The sequence below is a fragment of the Rhopilema esculentum genome, chromosome 1, assembly GCF_057945365.1.
Source record: "Rhopilema esculentum isolate cy_ngs chromosome 1, ASM5794536v1, whole genome shotgun sequence".
NCBI classification, from domain to species: Eukaryota; Metazoa; Cnidaria; class Scyphozoa; order Rhizostomeae; family Rhizostomatidae; genus Rhopilema; species Rhopilema esculentum.
The window spans coordinates 2,232,689-2,255,577 of NC_142815.1; the positions used below are offsets into that span (position 1 = coordinate 2,232,689).

Sequence of the window (22,889 nt, forward strand, 5' to 3'; positions counted from 1 at the left end):
ACTACATTTCATATTCTCACGCATAACATAATATAACATAACATAACAAACCAGGCGCATGCCCAACATAACATAAATACGAGGCTAATAACGTCACACCTTTCCTCCAACAAAAGAATAAACAGAACAGTAACATAATAAAAATAATTGTTTTTAAAGTTTGCTAATCAGAAGTTGTGGCCAGTGAGGTAGTCCGGCTGAATTACTTTCCTGCCACTCCCTGTCGTTACTGGCTGGTAAAAGTTCAATTGCCTGTGATCAAATCTGGTCTCAGCAGGGCTGGCGGCTGCTGTCTCTTCTTCAGTTGCATCAGGTCGTGAGTGAGGTGCCTCTTGCGGATCAAATTGCTCTATTTCAGATTGGTGATCTTCATAAGGTCGAGCCACTGCTTCTCGTTCCTTTCTGGGGAAAATGATTGAATCTTCTTCATCTGCAAAGAAAGGCTCTTTGGTTTGACGTAGAAACTTTCGATTTCGTCTGAAGATTCTTCCATCTTCGGTTTTTACATTATAAGATCTTACACCAACTTGCTCTATGACACATCCTTTGGTCCAGCGGCCTGTTCTGTCAGAATTTCTTGGCTTTATCCTCACTACATCATCTTTCTTCAATGCACTTAGCTCTCTTGTGCCTCTGTTTTAATACTTTGATTGTATCTCTTTCCTCTTTCGAAGTTTTTTTTGGACACCAGTGACAACCTTTGGTTTAAGGAGCTTCTTCGATATGGGAAGCAGTGTTTTAGCTCGTCTGCTAAAAATACGTTGGGAAGGAGAGCTTTTCATCTCCTCAGACGGCGTGTTTTGCCATTCTAGTAGCACGAGATAGAAGTCATTGCCAGATTCAGTCGCTTTTTATATTAGCATCTTTGCAGTTTTGACAGCATTTTCTGCTTTGCCATTACTTTGTGCGTACTCCGGCGAGCTTAGCTCGGTGGTTAATTCATATTCCTTGGCAAAATCCTGAAATTCTTTAGAGGAGAAAGGTACGTTGTCCCTCATGAGCTTATCTGGTATGCCATGAGTAGAGAAGTGCCGCTTGAGCTTCTTCTTAATTTCCCCAGCAGTTTTGTAAAATAGACGATCTATCTCAAAGTAGTTGGAGTAGCAATCCACAGTACAGCTTTTGTTGTTGACTGTGAAAATGTCAGCAGCAATTATTTGCCAGGGGCGGCTTGGGATTTCACGAGGAATAAGGGGCTCTGTGGCCTGGTTGTTTTGGAATGTGTTACAGATTTCACATTTCGAGATGAAGTCGATAAGATCTTTGTTCATGTTAGGCCAGTAAACTGCTTCTCTGGCTCTTCTGAGGCAGCTCTGTATTCCTGTGTGTGTTACATGCAGTTTATTCCGGATATTTTTGCGCAGTGTTTCTGGAACAACTGCGGACTCAGTTGCGGACTTTTGTCTCTCACTTGTCGGCAGGTATGCACGAGAGAGTGTGTCTGCTAGAACAATTTCTTTGCCAGGTTTATAGCAGATTTTAACATCGTATGATTGCAATCTTAGTAGCAACCTTTGCAGTTTCTTTGGAGCAGAGGCGAGTGGTTTGCTGACGATTGAGACAAGTGGTTTGTGATCCGTCCAAAGTGTAATCTCTCTGCCATAGACATAGGTATGGTAATGTTCCACTCCAAATACTTGTGCAAGCAGCTCCTTCTCTATTTGGCTGTAATTATGCTCTGCAGGGGTAAGGGGTTTTCTTGCATATGACACGGAACGTCCCTCTTGCATGAGCACGAAACCAAGCCCCTTTGATGATGCATCAGTCTGGCCTTCTGTTGCTGCCTTATGGTCAATATACTTTAGAACTGGTGCCTCGCAAATTGCTTTTTGTATGTCAGCAAAAGACCTGTCGTGATCTTTTCCCCATACCCATGGTGCATCTTTGTGGGTCAAATTTCTCAGAGGTTCGCATGCTTCAGATAGTCTGGGAAGAAACTTGGCCAGGTATTTTACCATGCCAATGAACCTTTGTACACCAGCGACATCTTTCGGCTTGCTCATCTTTGTGATGACTTCAACTTTGCGGGGTCTATTTTAAGACCATTCTGTGTTAGGGTATGACCGATGTGACCCCTTATTTTGTACAATACATAAATATTGGCAGGAAAATATTTTATAAGAATATTAAGACTCAATTTCTAAAATTAAGAAAGCACCAGGACTAAAAGTCAGGCCCACAAAGTTCGCCAAAAGTATTATTCTTTGTTTAACAAAAGTTTCTCTCAATAATTGCAAATTTTATCTAGCTTTTTAAACTTATAATTTCCAACAGGTCTGATTTCCATAAATAATTGTGCGACTTAATGTGTGTTTTAGACGACATTTCAAAATTCTGCCGAATGTATCTTTTTTCTTATTCTATGGTGTTCCTCCGCTAAATGCCGTAAATATTTTTAGAATATCCATCCTCAAAATATTGAATAAGATTATTTATTTCTTCTCAAGCTTGTTGTAAGGATACTTAAAATTTCACTAAAGCACGGCTTGTTTCTTGAAAATGGTCTACATAAGAAATTACAGTAAATAATAATCATTTTAGAAAACAGGGTGTAACCAGGAAATGGGTGTGGTCTAAAGGGTGTGGTAGATCCTCTATCTCATTTCGGCGGTAGTCAGATTTTTGGCTGGATCCGCCATTGTATAGATACGCAAACCAAATATAGCCTATAGACTTTCACAAACAAACGTATATACTAGGTTGAGGTCAACCTTCGCATTCAAGCAGTAATAATTTTTTGAACAATAACGCAATGCTGTTTAATGTTAAACAAATTTAACGTCTTCAAAACTTTCTCTTCAACTCTTTCTCCTTAACCTCTCCGTCTTCTATATCGTCGTTCGCAAAAACTTTGCTAAACCACTCTTGCTTTCCTGCTTTTGTGCTTTCTCTTGCCCGACGATCTTTTTCCTCCATCCACCTCAATGGCAGGCCTAGGATCAAAATCACATAGTTGTGGCATATTCATATGTATGTAAAGGTAATCGCTGACGGTTTAGCGCTTTAAAGAAGATCTGCATGTTTATTTGATCTTGTTATAAAGAGAAATGACCCGCTCACAATCAGCTGAATGGGGTTTGCATGCAAGAATGCGGCCAAGGACGACACAGACATCTGAATACTCGTCCCTTGCTCCTTGTAGCATGTTTTGCAGCATGCTGAAGGGATCGGCCTTTTGCATTTCGGCACAATCTTGCAGATCCTGATACTGAATGGCTACATTTGCCAAATCGAAGTCAGGAGCAATAGAGCGGTGAACTTCTTTAATTTCATCTTCTGTGGCCGCGATCTTAACAAACGGGGTAAATGATTTGGAAGCATTTCTGTCCACTTGAAGTCGCTTGTCTACGTATGTGCTGATTGCTATCACTGATTCGTTCCGAATAGCACTAAACTTTCTGCGATCTGTTACAAACTGATTGGCATCTGGTCGGCGTCTTTCCTTCTCCCAAAGCTTGATCCCGCGAAACTTATTGGCTTCTTCATCATACCTTTCTTTGAATTCATTTTCCCAACCTCCCAGCAAGGATCCAGTTTGAAGCTTGTTCACCCTTTCGCAAAACTCCCCTCCCTCTGGCTCAATGTCCACAATTGTTAGTGAGTCGCTTTGAAGCTTCTTTTGGAACACTTTGATTAAGAAAAGCAGATCTGCAACAAAACACATCAAAAGAAGGTTGTCCTTGTTGATAAGAAGCTTCAGAAACTTTTTGCCTTCAGCATCGCATTGCTCTACGTTGAACTTTATGAGTGCTTGCCACGAGCACAGAATAGCATCAAGAAGAGCAGCTGTAAATTCTGCCCATCTGACCTCAAAATACTTTAGGAAACGACGCACTGTTAGCCCTTCCACATTTGCAACTTTTTCCAGCTCACTGGTTCGTTTTGCTGAAAAGTGAAAATAGATAGAAATTGCTGCTATTTTCTTAACCAAGTGATCAATTTCTGGGACACTCTTACAACAGTCTTTGTATGCATTTGCAGTTGAATGCACTGCACAAACAGACTTTAGGAGGGGAGTGTCGATGTCTAATTTCCTTCGGTCGTCATCCAGGAGCTTCCAGAGACCACGATGCTCTCCAACATTCTTATTTTCCCCGTCAGTTGAAAGATGAGTTATCACTTTCATTACTTCGTCGAAGCCAACAGTATCGTCTGCTCCCAATTTCAATGCTGCGAGATGCCCAGAGGCACCAGGATCAGTCACGTGTCCAATGCCAATGAACTTGAGATCTGGTTTCCCATTTTCATCGACTACATTAAGTAGCATGTATTGATGATCTTTCTGCGTCTTATCCATGGACGCATCAAAGCGAAGAGATGCAGCAATGCAGGAATGAATTTCTTTCTTGAACTTTGGCAGGTCAGAACTGACTATAGTGCGCAAAAATTCTTGTATAACTGGGGGTCGAATATACTGCAGATCACGGTCAGAAGGCGTGTATGGTTGGAAAGGTTGATTGTAGTTGAATTAAAATTTTGAGGCAACTACTCTTGATGACCAAGAAAATGCTGATGATGTCAAACATTTCGCGTCATTGTACACATGGATTATTAGTGACCCTATCTTGTTGGCCAATTTCTGGCGCTGCGAACTCAACATCTTAACCAAGGGCACAGTTGAGATTTCTCGACAGATGAAAGTTTCTTCAAGCGCTCGGCTTCGAGGCATTCTTTATGTGCTTCACTTTGTAGATGCTCTTGAATTGTGCGAGTTCTTGCCTCTGTGCCCTCGGGAAGACAAATTGGTGGCACTCTACCCCTGTAGCAAGAACGCTTCAGTATGGTGAGGTACGGTAGGCATACAGCACACGCTTTCTTTTAGCTTTTGGTCCTGGCACACGCTGGATACATTTATCACTGATTTGTGTATCTACCTTTGAATGGGTCAATGCTTTTGGCTCGGCATCAACTTCGTTTCTCTGAACGGAAAAGCAAGGGCTGACAGAATCATCGCACGTGTTGCGGCTAGAGCTTGTTTCCTCGTCCTCGCAAATTTCTTTTTCTGTCTTTTCGTGTGTTTCTTCGATGGGTGGATATTCCAGGCCCCACGCCACGAAATTCAAAGTGGAGGGCTAAGTTCGATTAATGTAACTTGAAATTAGTGCTTCAAAACAGGGCCTATTTGTAAATATCTTTGATGATCAAGAATTTTTTTTGGGGGGGGGGGGAAGGGGGGGTCATGGCTAGAATGATATTCATGACTGTCTAGGGAAAGAATTTCTTGATCATAATCTACCCTCGATCATCCAAACTTTCGGCTTCTCCGCACGGCTTTTTTCAAAATTCATTCCAGATGTTCAGATAGACTAGGATCATGGATTAATTTAAGGTGCAGTGATGTTTGTGCAGTGATGAATCAAAAATGAGCAGTGATGAATTAACCTCACTTTTCAGTTTGAAATACTCCAAATACTACTGATTTGGCAGTTTTTAGAATAAAGACAAATGAACACAAACTATAATGGAGAGTCAAATGAGATAATAGAATCAACCTGATTTAGTTCTAGGGGCATATTCGAAGGGGGGGGGGGTTTATTGACAATTTGTAGTTCTAGGGTAGGGGCTTATTTAAGGGGAGACTTTTTCGACGGGGGGGGGGGCAATTTGTGGATTTACAGTAACTTAAGTGAAGTAGAAGACAGCTCTTCATTTATTTCTGTAAATCCGGGTTCTGGGACTGTAAAATTCCAAAGAGTTTTTGGAAGCGGAGACAAATAGCACATTATATGCCAACTTTAGGTCTAGAACTGAAACTCTAATATAAATATAAAATATAAAAATTTTAATATAAAAAAGTTACATTATTTTTAAACTAAAACTGAAAGATTGTTCCTTTTAAATTAAAAATTCAATTTGAACTATTAGTAAATAACTGAAAGCATCACAATATATTGTTCAATCGAACTACAAATATGTATGAGAAAAAGAAATAGTCACAAAGAAAAATAATAATGGTAATAATAAAAATAATACCTTTTTACTGTTAGTTTGACAATAGTGTGAACACTAATAAACACTAACATGAAGCAATTTAAGACATTGCATTATGGAAGTCATTGACTGCAAGCGTTACAGGCGCATTGATTTTCGAAATACCAACATTTTATAAGAACTTTGAATTGATTTGTATTTTTGGATGATTTTATTTCATTTGGAAGACATTCCAAATCTTTCGACCAAAAGAATTAATAGATTTTATACCAAAGCTCGTAGTTTTAACCTTAGGAACATTTCTTCGAAGATTATAGTTATTGAGTCTTGGGAGAAAGTAGTCTTTTATAAAGACTGGATGCCTCAAATTGTAAAACGTTGATGCCTCGTCCCTATTGTAAATATAGACAGGAAGAAGTGCACAACAACCACAGAGCTTTATTTTCGTTGGTTCTCTGGTTAGAAAGAAAAAAGATTTAATAAATCGAAACACGTTAATATCTGCGTGGTTGGTGAAAGTTTCCCAAATTTCATTTCTTATCGTCCGATGTTTTGTATCAGATTCCTTAAAATCTGAAACGTTAACCAAATTTAAATGTTTCTTGGACAGGAAGAAATGCACAACAACTGCAAAGCTTTATTTTTGTTGGTTCGCTGGTTAGAAAGAAAAAAGATTTAATAAATCGAAATACGTTAATATTTCCTTGGTTGGTGGAAGTTTCCCAAATTTCATTTCTGATCGTCCGATCTTTTGTATCAGATTCCTTAAAATATAAAACGTTAACAAAATTTGAATGTTTCTTGGACAGGAAGAAATGCACAACAACTGCAGAGCTTTATTTTCTTTGGTTCTCTGGTTAGAAAGTAAAAAGATTTGATAAATCGAAATACGTTAATATCTCCGTGGTTGGTGGAAGATTCCCAAATCTTATTATCTCATTTCTTATCGTCCGACCTTTTGTATCAGATTCCTTAAAATGTGAAACGTTAACAAAATTTCAATGTTTCTTGGGCAGGAAGAAGTGCACAACAACTGCAGAGCTTTGTTTTTAGAAAGAAGATGTGGTCAATTCTGAATAAACATTTTACCTGTAATGTAACAATACTCTTTTACGTTCCTCTCGTGGTAAAATTCAAAAGAAAGCGGTTATATGCAGAATGAACACAGAGTGGCATAAAAGTCGCCATTTTTGAAGATCTCTCAGACTGGATTGTTGCAGAGATAAAGGTATGATTGCATTTTCTTTTTCAGATTTTAACTGTTTAACTTGTTTTAAATTAATTCTATAACTTTATTAACGATAATATTTTCAACAAGTAATTCTATCTTGCTTATTTTTATGCCTGATGTTTAATTTTCACATGGCGTTTTATCCATATATATAAATTCTTTTGCAAACACGAAGTCTGTGGTCGTTAAAAGGTTGTTGTGCTGACAAAGCATTCGGTTATCTTGTTTATTTCCTTATTTTCATTTCTTTCGGTTATAATTATTTCCTTTTGGGCGTTATTAAATTTCGTAGAATGAATTTAATTCACAAAATTTCATGTTTATAGTAACTTTATCTATTTTAAAATGATCATTGGATTGACATAATGTGAAATTTAGGCTTCTAGAAAACATGTCTTAGAAATAACTTGTATTTTCCAACCTGCATGTAGCCAGAATCAACGAGACCTTACGACAAGGAAAAAGTTTCTTCCTTTCTTCAATCATGTGATATTGCCTTTACCGAACAACATTTAACTTTTTGAATCGTTAAATGTAGCGATTTTTCATGACCATTTACACAAGAATAATTTCTTAAACCTTTGAAAAACTTTAAAGTTATGCTGTATTTGTTTTCCAAAAGAGTTTTTAAATCAACTGTTCCGAATTTATGAGTTTCAATAAAAATAATATAACATGAAACAACGCAAAATGTAATTTTCCAGAATGCATTTCCTTTATGTTTTTATCCATATTCAACTGAATTATGTTTGCATCCATAGAGTTAAAGATGAAGTGTCTCGTCCTTTTGCTACTGCTTGGTGCAGTCTTTTTAGCGTCTACGAACGGTAAGGGTCTCTTTTTCAACTTCACCTTCATTTTGCTTTCCACCTTAACCAACCGTGATTATTTTTGCAACAGTTTTTTTAATCTACTTTACCTCTTTAACAGTTTTACAGCTCCAATAAGCTAATAACGGTTTCATCAAAATGCATTAGAAGTTCAAAGCAGTTTTAGTGTAAGAAGCCAGTTCTAGGGTATCTTGGATCGGTTCGTGTTCTTTCATCGGGGATTGCTTTCACAAAAAACTTAGATAGAGCAACTCTGGTGTGCCTTCAGTAAAGATACTCCAGTACACATTCGTGTCCAGAATAATTCGCATCTACTTGCCTAAGTCGGAAGTTTTTTAGTTGATAGAAAATGTTTATTTGCTGTTCTAACTGAAGAGACGCCAACTGTATACACTTTCTCCTGTGGTATCAACGTCCTTGTATTGTTTGTTGAGTAGCGTAATAGTTAACTTATCTTGTAAACTTTTAGTGAACTATAAAAAAACTACCATTTATTTATCATATGAAAAAAATAGTTGATTGAAATATGATTGGCTTCAAGTGATGTCTTTATTATTCAATCATTATTTTTTCATTGTAAGTTTGAAATAAAGAGACAGTAATAAGCTTTTCTTACGTTCTTTGATGATAATACCGATTCCATCTTTAAGCTCGGAGATACGAAGAAGCCAATGACGAGAATGCAGATCTTGAACAAAATGAGAACAAGGAGATGGATGAGTTAGAAAGCACTGCTCAGACAGAGAAAGGTTTTTGAGACTTTTCAACCCTACTTTATAATAAAACCTTCTAAAAAAGCATTTATAAGACATCTTGATGACTATTGCATCAAACAAAAGTCTTTTGTAACAAGTTTCAATAAATGTTCGGCCCTTAAAGGTACCTTCGAAGTTCATTTTGGGTTATTGTTCACTTCCTGAAAAGTTCTTCAATTATCTCCTTTACTTTTGAATATAGATACACGAGGTAAATTTATGGTCTTTGTTGACTTTTGGAATGCACAGCATAAAAGGTTATACCTTATAAAGATAAATTGATTAATCACTCTTAATCTCTCTGCAGATCCATTTTGGACCGCTTTACGTAATCTCAGACAAGCCTCTGGAGATCCATTTCCTCAGCCAAATGTGCATCGTCGTTTCTATATCCGCCGTCGTTCCAATGTCCGCCGCCGTTCCTATGTCCTCCGTCGTCGTTCCAATGTCCGCCGCCGCCGTTCCTATGTCCGCCGTCGTCGTTCCAATGTCCGCCGTCGTCGGGCATTCATGTATGTCCTCCGTCGTCATCCCTTTAATGGTTAAATGTTCGTCCGCTAGCATTTTGGACACGGTCACTTGACATTTTCTCTTTTTTTGCTCTGTAACTACAGACATGCTTTTAAATGTCTTATGTATTATTAATTTGTATGCTTGCTTTATAAATATATGTTAATCTTGGAAAGTTTCTTGTTTGAAATCGGACTAACTTTTGCATTGGTGTCGCTTTATTCCGTTTTTGAATCTTTTTCTATCCCACAAAAAAGTTTTCAAAAACGAATTTCTAACTAACGAACTTCTATACAAAACTACGAAGACGAAAACCACGAGAAGCAAAATATCATGACTACCCCCTGGGTTTTTGGTTTTTAAATTGAGATTTAACTTGTAAAACACCAGTTTCGTTTGAAGATAGACAAAAAGATAATCATGTTCGTGATTGATGTGCCAATGAGGGGTTATTTGACAATGTAACCATGAGCAAAAACTAAACAAGGGTGACGTTCCAAGGAAGACCTACTTCACATTAAGTTTAAAGGCATTTGACATGCATAAGTAAATTTCGGCTATTAAAGTATGCAAATGTTGATTCAAGTTGGCGGCCATGAATTTGTCTCCTATCGATCCTATCTGTTTTGTTGTATGTCTTACCGGTTGCATGTCTTACCGGTTGCATGTCTTACTTCTGTGATTTAAAGCAATGCATGTTTACTTCGGCAGAAACCAGGGCATTGTTTAAGGAACATTGAAGCGACTGGGGCAATTTTAAAAGGACACATGCTCACCTCAATAATTATACTTTTACTTATGCTAAAAGATCCCCGTTTGTTGCAGGGGCTAGATGGGGTGTTTCAAACATATATCATACATAAGACAACTTCGATTGCTAAGAGAAGTTAGTAACTTGGCATGGAAGACGGAATTCAAAGCCTTATTTGCAATTTATTATATTTAGCAAAATGTTCATGATATTGTGCTGCTTTCATACTGGTTTTCTTAGGATTCAGTCTTTAGACTTCAAGATTTGACACTAATTACTATTATAAAGTCACTTTAGAAAGTTTGAGCAGATTATTTTTTATATACAAAATTGAAACCTTTTTTGGACGGTTTTAGATCAGAAACCATAACAGAATGTATATTTTAAGTTTAAATTTACAGCAAGAATCTGGAATTGGTTCTTAATTGGTTCTTAAATTAATAGGATGTAAGCTGTGCGATTGCTAGAATTTTCGCTCTAGGGAGGTATTTAAGCCTCATTTGCCAACAATGTGAGTGAGACAGCCTTTATTTGCCGACAAGTTTGAATAATCACAGTAAAAGCAGCCACACATTGCTAAAAGTCCTCGTTTTTTTAGATAGAAGGTTGTTCCAAATTGCATTTTACAGTAGCTGAGCCTCAACTTGTTCTTAATTTTTTTTAACCTTTAAATACAGACCGACTGAAGATATATTTGCAATGACCAACCATGACCAATAAAATGAATGAATTATAGGTTGAAATTTGGTCAAACTTCCTAATTTATGCTAAAGTTCCCGCTGCATGAACAACTTTTCTGAAGTTTGCAGACACTTGGGGGGGGGGGGCGTGACGCCCCCCAATCGGCACATCTTTGATCAGATGTTTCGGTTTTAAATCTATGCTTCGCAACTTCCACTCCGGTTGCAAAAGTTTAAAGCAAAAAACAAAAAAACCAAAATTGTAATGTTCATGGCAGTGGCGACTTTTTAAATATGTTCAGGGAGGCCATATTTTGCCTCACGCCCCAGCGGACCGCAGTTTCGAAAACATCCAGATTCTTGCTGCAATTTTAAACTTAAAATATACATTCTGTTAAGGTTTCTGATCTAAAAAATTTCATAAGAAGGTTTCAATTTTGTATATAAAAAATAATATGCTCAAACTTTCTAAAGTGACTTTATAATAGTAATTAGTGTCAAATCTTGAAGTCTAAAGACTGAATCCTAAGAAAACTAGTATGAAAGCAGCACAATATCATGAACATTTTGCTAAATATAATAAATTGCAAATAAGGCTTTGAATTCCGTCTTCCATGCCAAGTCACTAACTTCTCATAGGAAATGTCCTCGAAGTTTTCTTATCTATGATATATGTCCGAAACAACCCATCTAGCCCCTGCAACAAACGGGGATCTTTTAGCATAAGTAAAAGTATACTTCTTGAGGTGAACATTTGTCCTTTTAAAAATTGCCCCAGTCGCTTCAATATTCCTTAAACAATGCCCTGGTTTTTGCCGAAGTAAACACGCATTGCTTTAAATCACAGGAGTAAAACATACAACCAGTAAGACATACAACCGGTAAGACATACAACCGATAAGACATACAACCGGTAAGACATACAACCGGTAAGACATACAGCCGGTAAGAGATACAACCGGTAAGACATACAACCGGTAAGACATACAGCCGGTAAGACATACAACCGGTAAGAGATACAACCGGTAAGACATACAACCGGGAAGACATACAACCGGTAAGACATACAACCGGTAAGACATACAACCGGTAAGACATACAACCGATAAAACATACAACCGGTAAGACATACAAGCGGTAAGACATACAACTGGGACATACAACCGGTAAGACATACACCCGGTAAGACATGCAACCGGGAAGACATACAAACGGTAAGACATACAACCGGTAAGACATACAACCGGTAAGACATACAACCGATAAGACATACACCCGGTAAGACATGCAATCGGGAAGACATACAAACGGTAAGACATACAACCGGTAAGACATACACCCGGTAAGACATACACCAGGTAAGACATACAACCGATAAGGCATACAACCGGTAAAAAGATACAACCGGTAAGACATACACCCGGTAAGACATGCAACCGGTAAGATATACAACCTGTAAGACATTCAACCGGTAAGATATACAACCTGTAAGACATTCAACCGGTAAGACATACAACCTGTAAGACATTCAACCGGTAAGACATACAACCGGTAAGACATACAGCCGGTAAGAGATACAACCGGTAAGACATGCAACCGGGAAGACATACAAACGGTAAGACATACAACCGGTGAGACATACAACCGGTAAGACATACAACCGATAAGACATACAACCGGTAAAAAGATACAACCGGTAAGACATACAACCGGTAAGACATACAACCGGTAAGACATACAACCGGGACATACAACCGGTAAGACATAAAACCGGTAAAACATACAACCGGTAAGATATACAACCTGTAAGACATTCAACCGGTAAGACATACAACCGGTAAGACATACAACCGGTAAGACATACAACCGGTAAGACATACAACTGGTAAGACATACAACCGGTAAGACATACAACAGGTAAGACATACAACCGGGAAGACATACAACCGGTAAGACATACAACCGGTAAGACATACAACCGGTAAGACATACAACCGGGAAGACATACAACCGATAAGACATACAACCGGTAAGACATACAACCGGTAAAAGATACAACCGATAAGACATACAACCGGCAAGACATACAACCGGTAAGACATACAACTGGTAAGACATACAACCGGTAAAAGATACAACCGGTAAGACATACAACCGGTAAGACATATAACCGGTAAGAGATACAACCGGTAAGAGATACAACCGGTAAGACATACAACCGGTAAGACATACAACCGGTAAGACATACAACCGGTAAGACATACAACCGGTAAGAGATACAACCGGTAAGACATACAACCGGTAAGACATACAACCGGTAAAAAGATACAACCGGTAAGACACACAACCTCGATGAGAGCAACACAAAGACATAATGACAGAAAGAACAAAACAGATAGGATCGATAGGAGACAAATTCATGGCCGCCAATTTTAATGAACATTGCATACTTTTATAGCCAGAGTTTACTTATGCATGTCAAATGCCTTTAAGCTTAATGTGAAGTAGGTCTTCCTTGAAACATCACATTTGTTTCAGTTTTTGATCATCATTTCTTTGTCAAAAAATCTCTCGGCACAAATTGGCATATCTTCAAACGAAACTGGTGTTTTATGAGTTAAATCTCAATTTAAAAACCAAAAAGCAGGGGGTAGTCACGATATTTTGCTTCTCGTGGTTTTCGTCTTTGTAGTTTTGTATAGCAGTTTGTTAGTAAGTAATTCGTTTTTGGAAACTTTTTTGTGGGATAGAAAAAAATTTAAAAACGGAATAAAGCGACACCAATGCAAAAGTTAGTCCGATTTCAAACAAGAAACTTTCCAAGATTAATATATATTCATAAAGTAAGAATACAAATTAATAATACATAAGACATATAAAAGCATGTTTATGTTATAAAGCATGACATATAAAGTTATAGTGGAAAAAAAGAGAAAATGTCAAGTCTGCGCGAAAGGAAAGTAACAGTGGCCGTGTCTAAAGTGTTAGCGGACGAACTTTTAACGGTGAAAGGTACGGCGACGGCGGACATTTGGCTGCGGAAATGGATCTGCAGACGATGAACGGTGACGGCGACGGCGGAAATTTGGCTGAGGAGATGGATCTGCAGAGGGTGAAAGGTGACGGCGACGGCGGAAATTTGGCTGAGGAAATGGATCTGCAGACGATGAACGGTGACGGCGACGGCGGAAATTTGGCTGAGGAGATGGATCTGCAGAGGTTGAAAGGTGACGGCGACGGCGGAAATTTGGCTGAGGAGATGGATCTGCAGAGGTTGAAAGGTGACGGCGACGGCGGAAATTTGGCTGAGGAGATGGATCTGCAGAGGTTGAAAGGTGACGGCGACGGCTGAAATTTGGCTGAGGAGATGGATCTGCAGAGGTTGAAAGGTGACGGCGACGGCGGAAATTTGGCTGAGGAGATGGATCTGCAGAGGTTGAAAGGTGACGGCGACGGCGGAAATTTGGCTGAGGAAATGGATCTGCAGAGGTTGAAAGGTGACGGCGACGGCGGAAATTTGGCTGAGGAGATGGATCTGCAGAGAGAGAACGGTGACGGCGACGGCGGAAATTTGGCTGAGGAGATGGATCTGCAGAGAGAGAACGGTGACGGCGACGGCGGAAATTTGGCTGAGGAGATGGATCTGCAGAGGTTGAAAGGTGACGGCGACGGCGGAAATTTGGCTGAGGAGATGGATCTGCAGAGGTTGAAAGGTGACGGCGACGGCGGAAATTTGGCTGAGGAGATGGATCTGCAGAGGTTGAAAGGTGACGGCGACGGCGGAAATTTGGCTGAGGAGATGGATCTGCAGAGGTTGAAAGGTGACGGCGACGGCGGAAATTTGGCTGAGGAAATGGATCTGCAGAGAGATTAAGAGTGATTAATCAATTTATCTTTATAAGGTATAACCTTTTATACTGTGCATTCAAAAAGTCAACAAAGACCATAAATTTACCTCGTGTATCTATATTCAAATGTAAAGGAGATAATTGAAGAACTTTTCAGGAAGTGAACAATAATCCAAAACGAACTTCGAAGGTAACTTTAAAAGCTGAACATTTATTAAAACTTGTTACAAAAGACTTTTGTTTGATGCAATAGTCATCAAGATGTCTTATGAATGCTTTTTTAGAAGGTTTTATTATAAAGTAGGGTTGAAAAGTCTCAAAAACCTTTCTCTGTCTGATCAGTGCTTTCTAACTCATCCATTTCCTTGTTCTCATTTGGTTCAAGATCCGCATTCTCGTCATTGGCTTCTTCGTATCTCCGAGCTTAAAGATGGAATCGGTATTATCATCAAAGAACGTAGGAAAGGCTTATTACTGTCTCTTTATTTCAAACTAACAATAAAAAAATAATGATTGAATAATAAAGACATCACTTGAAGCCAATCAAATTTGCAATCAACTATTTTCTTCACACGATAAATAAATGATAGTTTTTTATAAATTCCACTAAAAGTTTACAAGACAAGTTACCTATTACGCTACCTACTAATTACTCAACACACAATACAAGGATGTTGATACCACAGGGAGCAATAGACCATGACAACCCCGTGGCAAATTAACATAGAAAGAATAAAAACTACCAAGTGAAACAGGAAGAGGCACCACCCGGCCGCAAAGCTGCACCTGAGAGCCACCAACCGACACAAATAATTTGATGCGAATTAGTTTAATGCAATAAAAATTGTGTCCCAGTCCTCACTTGAGGAATTATTATCGAGTGTGTGGCCCCCACCACGACATCCCAAGCATGCAGCACCCCGACCAAACCATTACATTACATAAATGGTAGTCTGCTGATAAAACATGAAAAACAAAATTAAGGCCTGGCCAAACAAATAAAACATCCGTAAAACATTACAAAACATTTTTGTACCAACATTGCTGGACAATGTTTTATGACCTGGCCAAACGAATCAAACAAATCAATTACGGCTGCACAGCTTCATACAGTTACTGCGTTGTGTTTGTCGAATTTTAACCTACTGCGCTTGCCTGAGTAAAAACATGCTTTTAACTTTGCAATTTTCATGTTAAATGAAATATCATGGAGAAAGTGTATACAGTTGGCGTCTCTTCAGTTAGAACAGCAAATAAACATTTTCTATCAACTAAAAAACTTTCGACTTAGGCAAGTAAATGCGAATTATTCTGGACACGAATGTGTACTGGAATATCTTTACTGAAGGCACACCAGAGTTGCTATATCTAAGTTTGTTGTGAAAGCAATCCCCGATGAAAGTTCATTAACCGATCCAAGATACCCTAGAACTGGCTTCTTACACTAAGACTACTTTGAACTTCTAATGCATTTCGCTGAAACCGTTATTAGCTTATTGGAGCTGTAAAACTGTTAAAGAGGTAAAGTAGATTAAAAAAACTGTTGCAAAACTAATCACGGTTGGTTTAGGGGAAAAGCAAAATCAAGGTGAAGTTAAAAAAAGAGACCCTTACCGTTCGTAGACGCTAAAAAGACTGCACCAAGCAGTAGCAAAAGGACGAGACACTTCATCTTTAACCCTATGGATGCAAACATAATTCAGTTCAAAATGGGTAAAAACATCAAGGAAATGCATTCTGGAAAATTACATTTTGCGTTGTTTCATGTTACATTATTTTTATTGAAACTCGTAAATTCGGAACAGTTGATTTAAAAACTCTTTTGGAAAACAAAAAGAGCATAACTTTAAAGTTTTTCAAAGGTTTAAGAAATTATTCTTGTGTGAATGGTTATGAAAAATCGCTACATTTAACGATTCAGAAAGTTAAATGTTGTTCGGTAAAGGCAATATCACATGATTGAAGAAAGGAAGAAACTTTTGCCTTGTCGTAAGGTTTCGTTGATTTTGGCTACATGCAGGTTGGAAAATACAAGTTATTTCTAAGACATGTTTTCTAGAAGCCTAAATTTCACATTATGTCAATCCAATGATCATTTTAAAATACATAAAGTTACTATAAACATGAAATTTTGTGAATTAAATTCAATCTACGAAAATTAAAAACGTCCAAAAGGAAATAATTATAACCGAAAGAAATGAAAAAAGAGAAATAAACAAGATAGCCAAATGCTTTGTCAGCACAACAACCTTTTCACGACAAGGGACTTCTTGTTTGAAAATTCTTTTATATAAAAGGATAAAACGCCATGTGAAAATTAAACATCAAGCATAAAAAAGCAAGATAGAATTACTTGTTGAAAACATTATCGTTAATAAAGTTATAGAATTAATCTAAAACAAGTTGAACAGCTAGCATCTGAAAAAGAAAATGCAATCATACCTTTATCTCTGCAGCAACCCAGTCTGAGAGATCTTCAAAAATTGCGACTTTTATGCCACTCAGTGTTCATTCTGCATATAACCACTTTCTTTTGAATTTTACCACGATATGAGCTTAAAAGAATTATGTTACATTACAGGTAAAATGTTTATTAAGAATTGACCACATCTTATTAATAAAAAACAAAGCTCTGCAGTTGTCGTGCACTTCTTCCTGTCCAAGAATCATTTGAATTTGAGGCATCTGATACAAAAGGTCGTACGATAAGAAATGAGATTTGGGAAGCCTACACCAACCACGGAGATATTAACGTATTTCGATTTATTAAATCTTTTTTCTTTCTAACCAGAGAACCAAAGAAAATAAAGCTCTGCAGTTGTTGTGCACTTCTTCCTGCCCAAGGAACATTTAAATGTTGTTAACGTTTTATAATTTAAGGAATCTGATACAAAGGATCGGACGATCAGAAATGAGATTTGGGAAGCCTCCACAAACCACGCAGATATTAACGTATTTCGATTTATTAAATCTTTAATCTTTCTAACCAGAGAACCAACGAAAATAAAGCTCTGCGGTTGTTGTGCACTTCTTCCTGTCAGTATTTACAATAGGGACGAGGCATCAACGTTTTACAATTTGAGGCATCCAGTCTTTATGAAAGACTACTTTCACCTAAAACCCAATAACTATAATCTTCAAAGAAATGTTCCCAAGGTTAAAACTACGAGCTATTGTATAAAATCTACAATTCAAAGTTCTTATAAAATGTTGGTATTTCGAAAATCAATGCGCCTGTAACGCTTGCAGTCAATGACTTCCATAATGCAATGTCTTAAAATGCTTCATGTTAGTGTTTATTAGTGCTCACACTATTGTCAAACTAACAATAAAAAGGTATTATTATTATTATTATCATCATTATTATTATTCTTTATGAATATTTCTTTTTCTCATACATAATTGTAGTTCGATTGAACAATATATTGTGATGCTTTCAGTTATTTTTATTAATAGCTCAAATCTTTGATTCATCACTGCACAAATTGGAAATCACTGCACCTTAAATTAATCCTTGATCCTAGTCTATCTGAACATCTGGAATGAAATCTGAAAAAAGCCGTGCGGAGAAACCGAAAGTTTGGATGATCGAGGGTAGATTATGATCAAGAAATTCTTTCCCTAGACAGTCACGAATATCATTTGAGCGATGCCCCCCCCCCAAAAAAAAAATTCTTGATCAGCAAAGAGGCCCTGTTTTGAAGCACCAACTTCAAGTTACATTAATCGAACTTGGCTCCTCTACTCTGAATCTCGTGGCCATGGCCCTGGAAGATCCACCCGGAACGGTAATTATTTAGAACGAAATTTTTGAGAGATGAAGTCACATTGAAACTCTATCTCGAAGTAAATATGGCAAAGAAATCTAAAACCGTTATAGTGTTAAAAGACATTAATTGACTTTGAAAATTCCTCTCTGTTTGTCAACATTTAGAGTGGATGGAGACTCTCTTTTATAAGAACCAACAAAATGAAGTTCAGTCTGGTTGTTCTCAATTTTTTAGAAAATCTGAGGCTGAATTGTTCTGAAATTACGAGGTTGTAAACAGTGTAACTGCTAGTTATTGCGCTCTAGGGAGGTGTCCAGGACGGGTTTGCCAGGAAAGTGAGTGATGCATCCTTTATTTGATGAAAAGTCTGAAATTCACTGAGATTGAAAAAAACTCCTTTTTTGAGATGAAACTTTGTTCAAAATTACATTTTACAGTAGCACAGCTTCAGCTGGCTCTCACTTTGTTCTAATCTTTTGACAAATTTCGAGGCTCGTGTTCTTATAAAAAAGAGTGGAAAAGTGCGTTTCAGGGCCACTTTAGTTTAGGGGCTCACTCCCCAAAGCAACCGGGGCTCCCCCTAACTTTAACTGCCCAGTTTCATGCTTGGAAACTCGACCTAAAAAAGCTGGTTTTTTGATAGGAAAAGCTTTGACTCTGTCCTCATGAAATGGTCTCGTTCAAGAAGGCATCCCAGAGTCCTTTGCAGAGAGGCGGTTGACTTGAAAATCTCTCGATTCTCGAGGAAATGGTTGCACGAGGTCAAGAAAAGTTTTGTACCATAAAGATTGCGAAAAGTGACACTATGTAAGGTATGTTCTGGATATTTATATCATTTGTTTAATGACAGATAATAAACTGGTCATTTTCAAGGTGAGGTTTCTTGAAATCCGTCTAAACCAGTCGCAGTTTGACAAGAAGATAATTCCCAGACTTAGGCCAATTTGGGAAAGTGTAATTTTCTCGTTAATTCAAACAGTCTCTTATTTATGTACGGTTTTATAATTTACAAATACTTTACAAGCCTTTAAAGATAACGAAAGCCTGAAGCTGGTTGTTTTTGTATCACTCTGATGCAGTGATGTGCCTAGACAATTTTGTTTTTTTTGGGGGGGGGGGGGTTGGTTGTGTTCAGAAAAATGTGACCAAATTTCATTTTTTTGACCAACTAGTTCTCCATAATAAATTGATTGACAATGAAATAGATGATCATATACACACTAAATGATAACAAGTAAGAGGAAATGATAGCATGGAACTATATAGAAATTAAGTTTGCTGAAACTAATTTTCTTGGATTTCGCGTTTTTGGGTAAATCCATGAGCATTTTTTTGCGAAAAGCATTTTTCCAAATTGCATTTTACAGTAGCTCAGCCTCAGCTTGTTCTTAATTTTTTTCATCTTTTGACCAATTTTGTGACGCCCCCCAATTGGCACATCTTTGAAAAGCCAATTTTAGAATCATCTTTAAAAATGAACTAAAGCTTCTTTCGAGCTCCTCATAACAATGATTTCAGCTCATAAAATCTCCCCTAATCTAAAGAATTTTATAAGAATTGAAGAGTCAAATATGGCTGGAAGGCCGCCGAGAGGTTGCAGGGGCTTTGGGTCAAATTTTTGCGATCATACTCTTCAGATTAGCTTAAAATGCATCTCAGAAAGCTTGTTGCTGTCATTTCTTATAGTCGTTAGCTTGCTCCTTGCAGGAAGCTATTTGCTTTACACTCTTTTTTGTACAAACCAGTGAATTCGAATTAAGGCTGACTAATTTTTCGAAAATCTGAGGCTGGATTGTTCTTAATTTGTTCTTAAATTAATAGGGTGTAAGCAATGCGAGGGCTAGCTTTTTTGCTCCAGGAAGGTACTTAGGCCTCATTTGCCAACAAAATGAGTGAGACAACCTTTATTTGCCGACAAGTTTGAATAATCACAGAAAAGCAGCCACACATTGCTAAAAGTCCTCGTTTTTTTAGATAGAAGGTTGTTCCAAATTGCATTTTACAGTAGCTCAGCCTCAACTTCTTCTTAATTTTTTTTCATCCTTTGACCAATTTTGAGGCTCGTGTTCTTATAAAATTGTGCTTATAGAAAAAGAGTGTATTGCAAAAAAGAACGTTGACTATGGCCAAAGATATCTTTGCAATGACCAACCATGACCAATAAAATGAATGAATTATAGGTTGATATTTGGCCAAACTTCCTAATTTATGCTAAGGTTCCCGCTGCATGAACAATTTTTCTGAAGTTTGCAGACACTGGGGGGGGGGGGGGGGCGTGACGCCCCCCAATCGGCACATCTTTGATCAGATGTTTCGGTTTTAAAATTATGCTTCGCAACTTTCACTCCAGTTGCAAAAGTGTAAAGCAAAAAACGAAAACCTTAAATTTAAATGTTCAGGGGGCCATTATTGCTAATTTTGGCCAGTATCATCAATCCTCAAATTAGCCCAGAGGGCTTACAATGGTGGACTTTCCGTATAGAGCTAAGCAGGGCATTGTTAAGATACTCAGTGGGGGGGGGGGGAGGGGGATTCCTCCACGCCCTAGCGGACCGCAGTTTCGAAGACAACCAGATTCTTGTTGCAAATTTAAACTTAAAATATACATTCTGTTTAGTACGAAAGCAGCACAATATCATGAAAATTTTTCCTAAATATAATAAATTGTAAATAAGGCTTTGAATTCCGTCTTCCATGCCAAGTTACTAACTTCTCTTAGCAATTGAAGTTGTCTTATGTATGATATATGTTTGAAACACCCCATCTAGCCCCTGCAACAAACGGGGATCTTTTAGCATAAGTAAAAGTATATTTCTTGAGGTGAGCATGTGTCCTTTTAAAAATTGCCCCAGTCGCTTCAATATTCCTTAAACAATGCCCTGGTTTTTGCCGAAGTAAACATGCATTGCTTTAAATCACAGAAGTAAGACATACAACCGGTAAGACATACAACCGGTAAGACATACAACCGGTAAGACATACAACCGGTAAGATATACAACCGGTAAGACATACAACCGGTAAGACATTCAACCGGTAAGAGATACAGCCAGTAAGACATACAACCGGTAAGACATACAACCGGTAAGATATACAACCGGTAAGACATACAACCGGGAAGACATACAACCGGTAAGACATACAAACAGTAAGACATACAACCGGTAAGACATACAACCGGAAAGAGATACAACCGTAAGACATACAACCGGTAAGACATACAACCGGTAAGACATACAACCGGTAAGACATACAACCGGTAAGACATACAACCGATAAAACATACAACGGTAAGACATACAAGCGGTAAGACATACAACCGGGACATACAACCGGTAAGACATACACCCGGTAAGACATGCAACCGGGATGACATACAAACGGTAAGACATACAACCGGTAAGACATACAACCGGTAAGACATACAACCGATAAGACATACAACCGGTAAAAAGATACAACCGGTAAGACATACAACCGGTAAGACACACAACCTCGATGAGAGCAACACAAAGACATAATGACAGAAAGAACAAAACAGATAGGATCGATAGGAGACAAATTCATGGCCGCCAACTTGAATCAACATTTGCATACTTTTATAGCCAAAATTTACTTATGCATGTCAAATGCCTTTAAACTTAATGTGAAGTAGGTCTTCCTTGAAACATCACATTTGTTTGAGTTTTTGATCATCATTTCTTTGTCAAAAAACCTCTCGGCACAAATTGGCACATCTTCAAACGAAACTGGTGTTTTATGAGTTAAATCTCAATTTAAAAACCAAAAAGCAGGGGGTAGTCATGATATTTTGCTTCTCGTGGTATCGTCTTCGTAGTTTTGTATAGTAGTTCGTTCGTTAGTAATTCGTTTTGGAAACTTTTTTGTGGGATAGAAAAAAATTTAAAAACGAATAAAGCGACAACAATGCAAAAGTAAGTCCGATTTCAAACAAGAAACTTTCCAAGATTAATATATATTCATAAAGTAAGAATACAAATTAATAATACATAAGACATATAAAAGCATGTTTATGTTATAAAGCATGACATATAAAGTTATAGTGGAAAAAAAGAGAAAATGTCAAGTCTGCGCGAAAGGAAAGTAACAGTGGCCGTGTCTAAAGTGTTAGCGGACGAACTTTTAACGGTGAAAGGTACGGCGACGGCGGAAATTTGGCTGAGGAGATGGATCTGCAGACGGTGAACGGTGACGGCGACGGCGGAAATTTGGCTGAGGAGATGGATCTGCAGAGGGAAAACGGTGACGGCGACGGCGGAAATTTGGCTGAGGAGATGGATCTGCAGAGGGAGAACGGTGACGGCGACGGCGGAAATTTGGCTGAGGAGATGGATCTGCAGAGGGAGAACGGTGACGGCGACGGCGGAAATTTGGCTGAGGAGATGGATCTGCAGAGGGAAAACGGTGACGGCGACGGCGGAAATTTGGCTGAGGAGATGGATCTGCAGAGGTTGAAAGGTGACGGCGACGGCGGAAATTTGGCTGAGGAGATGGATCTGCAGAGGTTGAAAGGTGACGGCGACGGCGGAAATTTGGCTGAGGAGATGGATCTGCAAAGGGAGA

At 38.2% G+C, this 22,889-nt stretch overlaps 2 protein-coding genes across 2 annotated transcripts; one reads left to right on the forward strand and one right to left on the reverse strand.

Annotated features, from left to right (window-relative positions):
• The first annotated feature begins 6,925 nt into the window (after positions 1-6,925).
• LOC135690360 (uncharacterized) lies at positions 6,926-9,456 on the forward strand. The gene is made up of 4 exons (XM_089115054.1): positions 6,926-7,159; positions 7,924-7,989; positions 8,643-8,741; positions 9,055-9,456. The coding sequence occupies exons 2-4, from the start codon at positions 7,932-7,934 to the stop codon at positions 9,291-9,293; spliced, it is 396 nt and encodes a 131-aa protein (XP_088971180.1). The 5' UTR covers positions 6,926-7,159; positions 7,924-7,931; the 3' UTR covers positions 9,294-9,456.
• A 4,048-nt stretch (positions 9,457-13,504) lies between these two features.
• On the reverse strand, positions 13,505-17,154 carry LOC135690277 (uncharacterized). The gene is made up of 4 exons (XM_089111804.1): positions 16,979-17,154; positions 16,151-16,216; positions 14,861-14,959; positions 13,505-14,547 (listed from the first exon to the last, which is right to left on the reverse strand). Exons 2-4 carry the CDS (start codon positions 16,206-16,208, stop codon positions 13,688-13,690), a joined length of 1,017 nt encoding a protein of 338 aa, XP_088967930.1. The 5' UTR covers positions 16,209-16,216; positions 16,979-17,154; the 3' UTR covers positions 13,505-13,687.
• Positions 17,155-22,889: the final 5,735 nt, after the last annotated feature.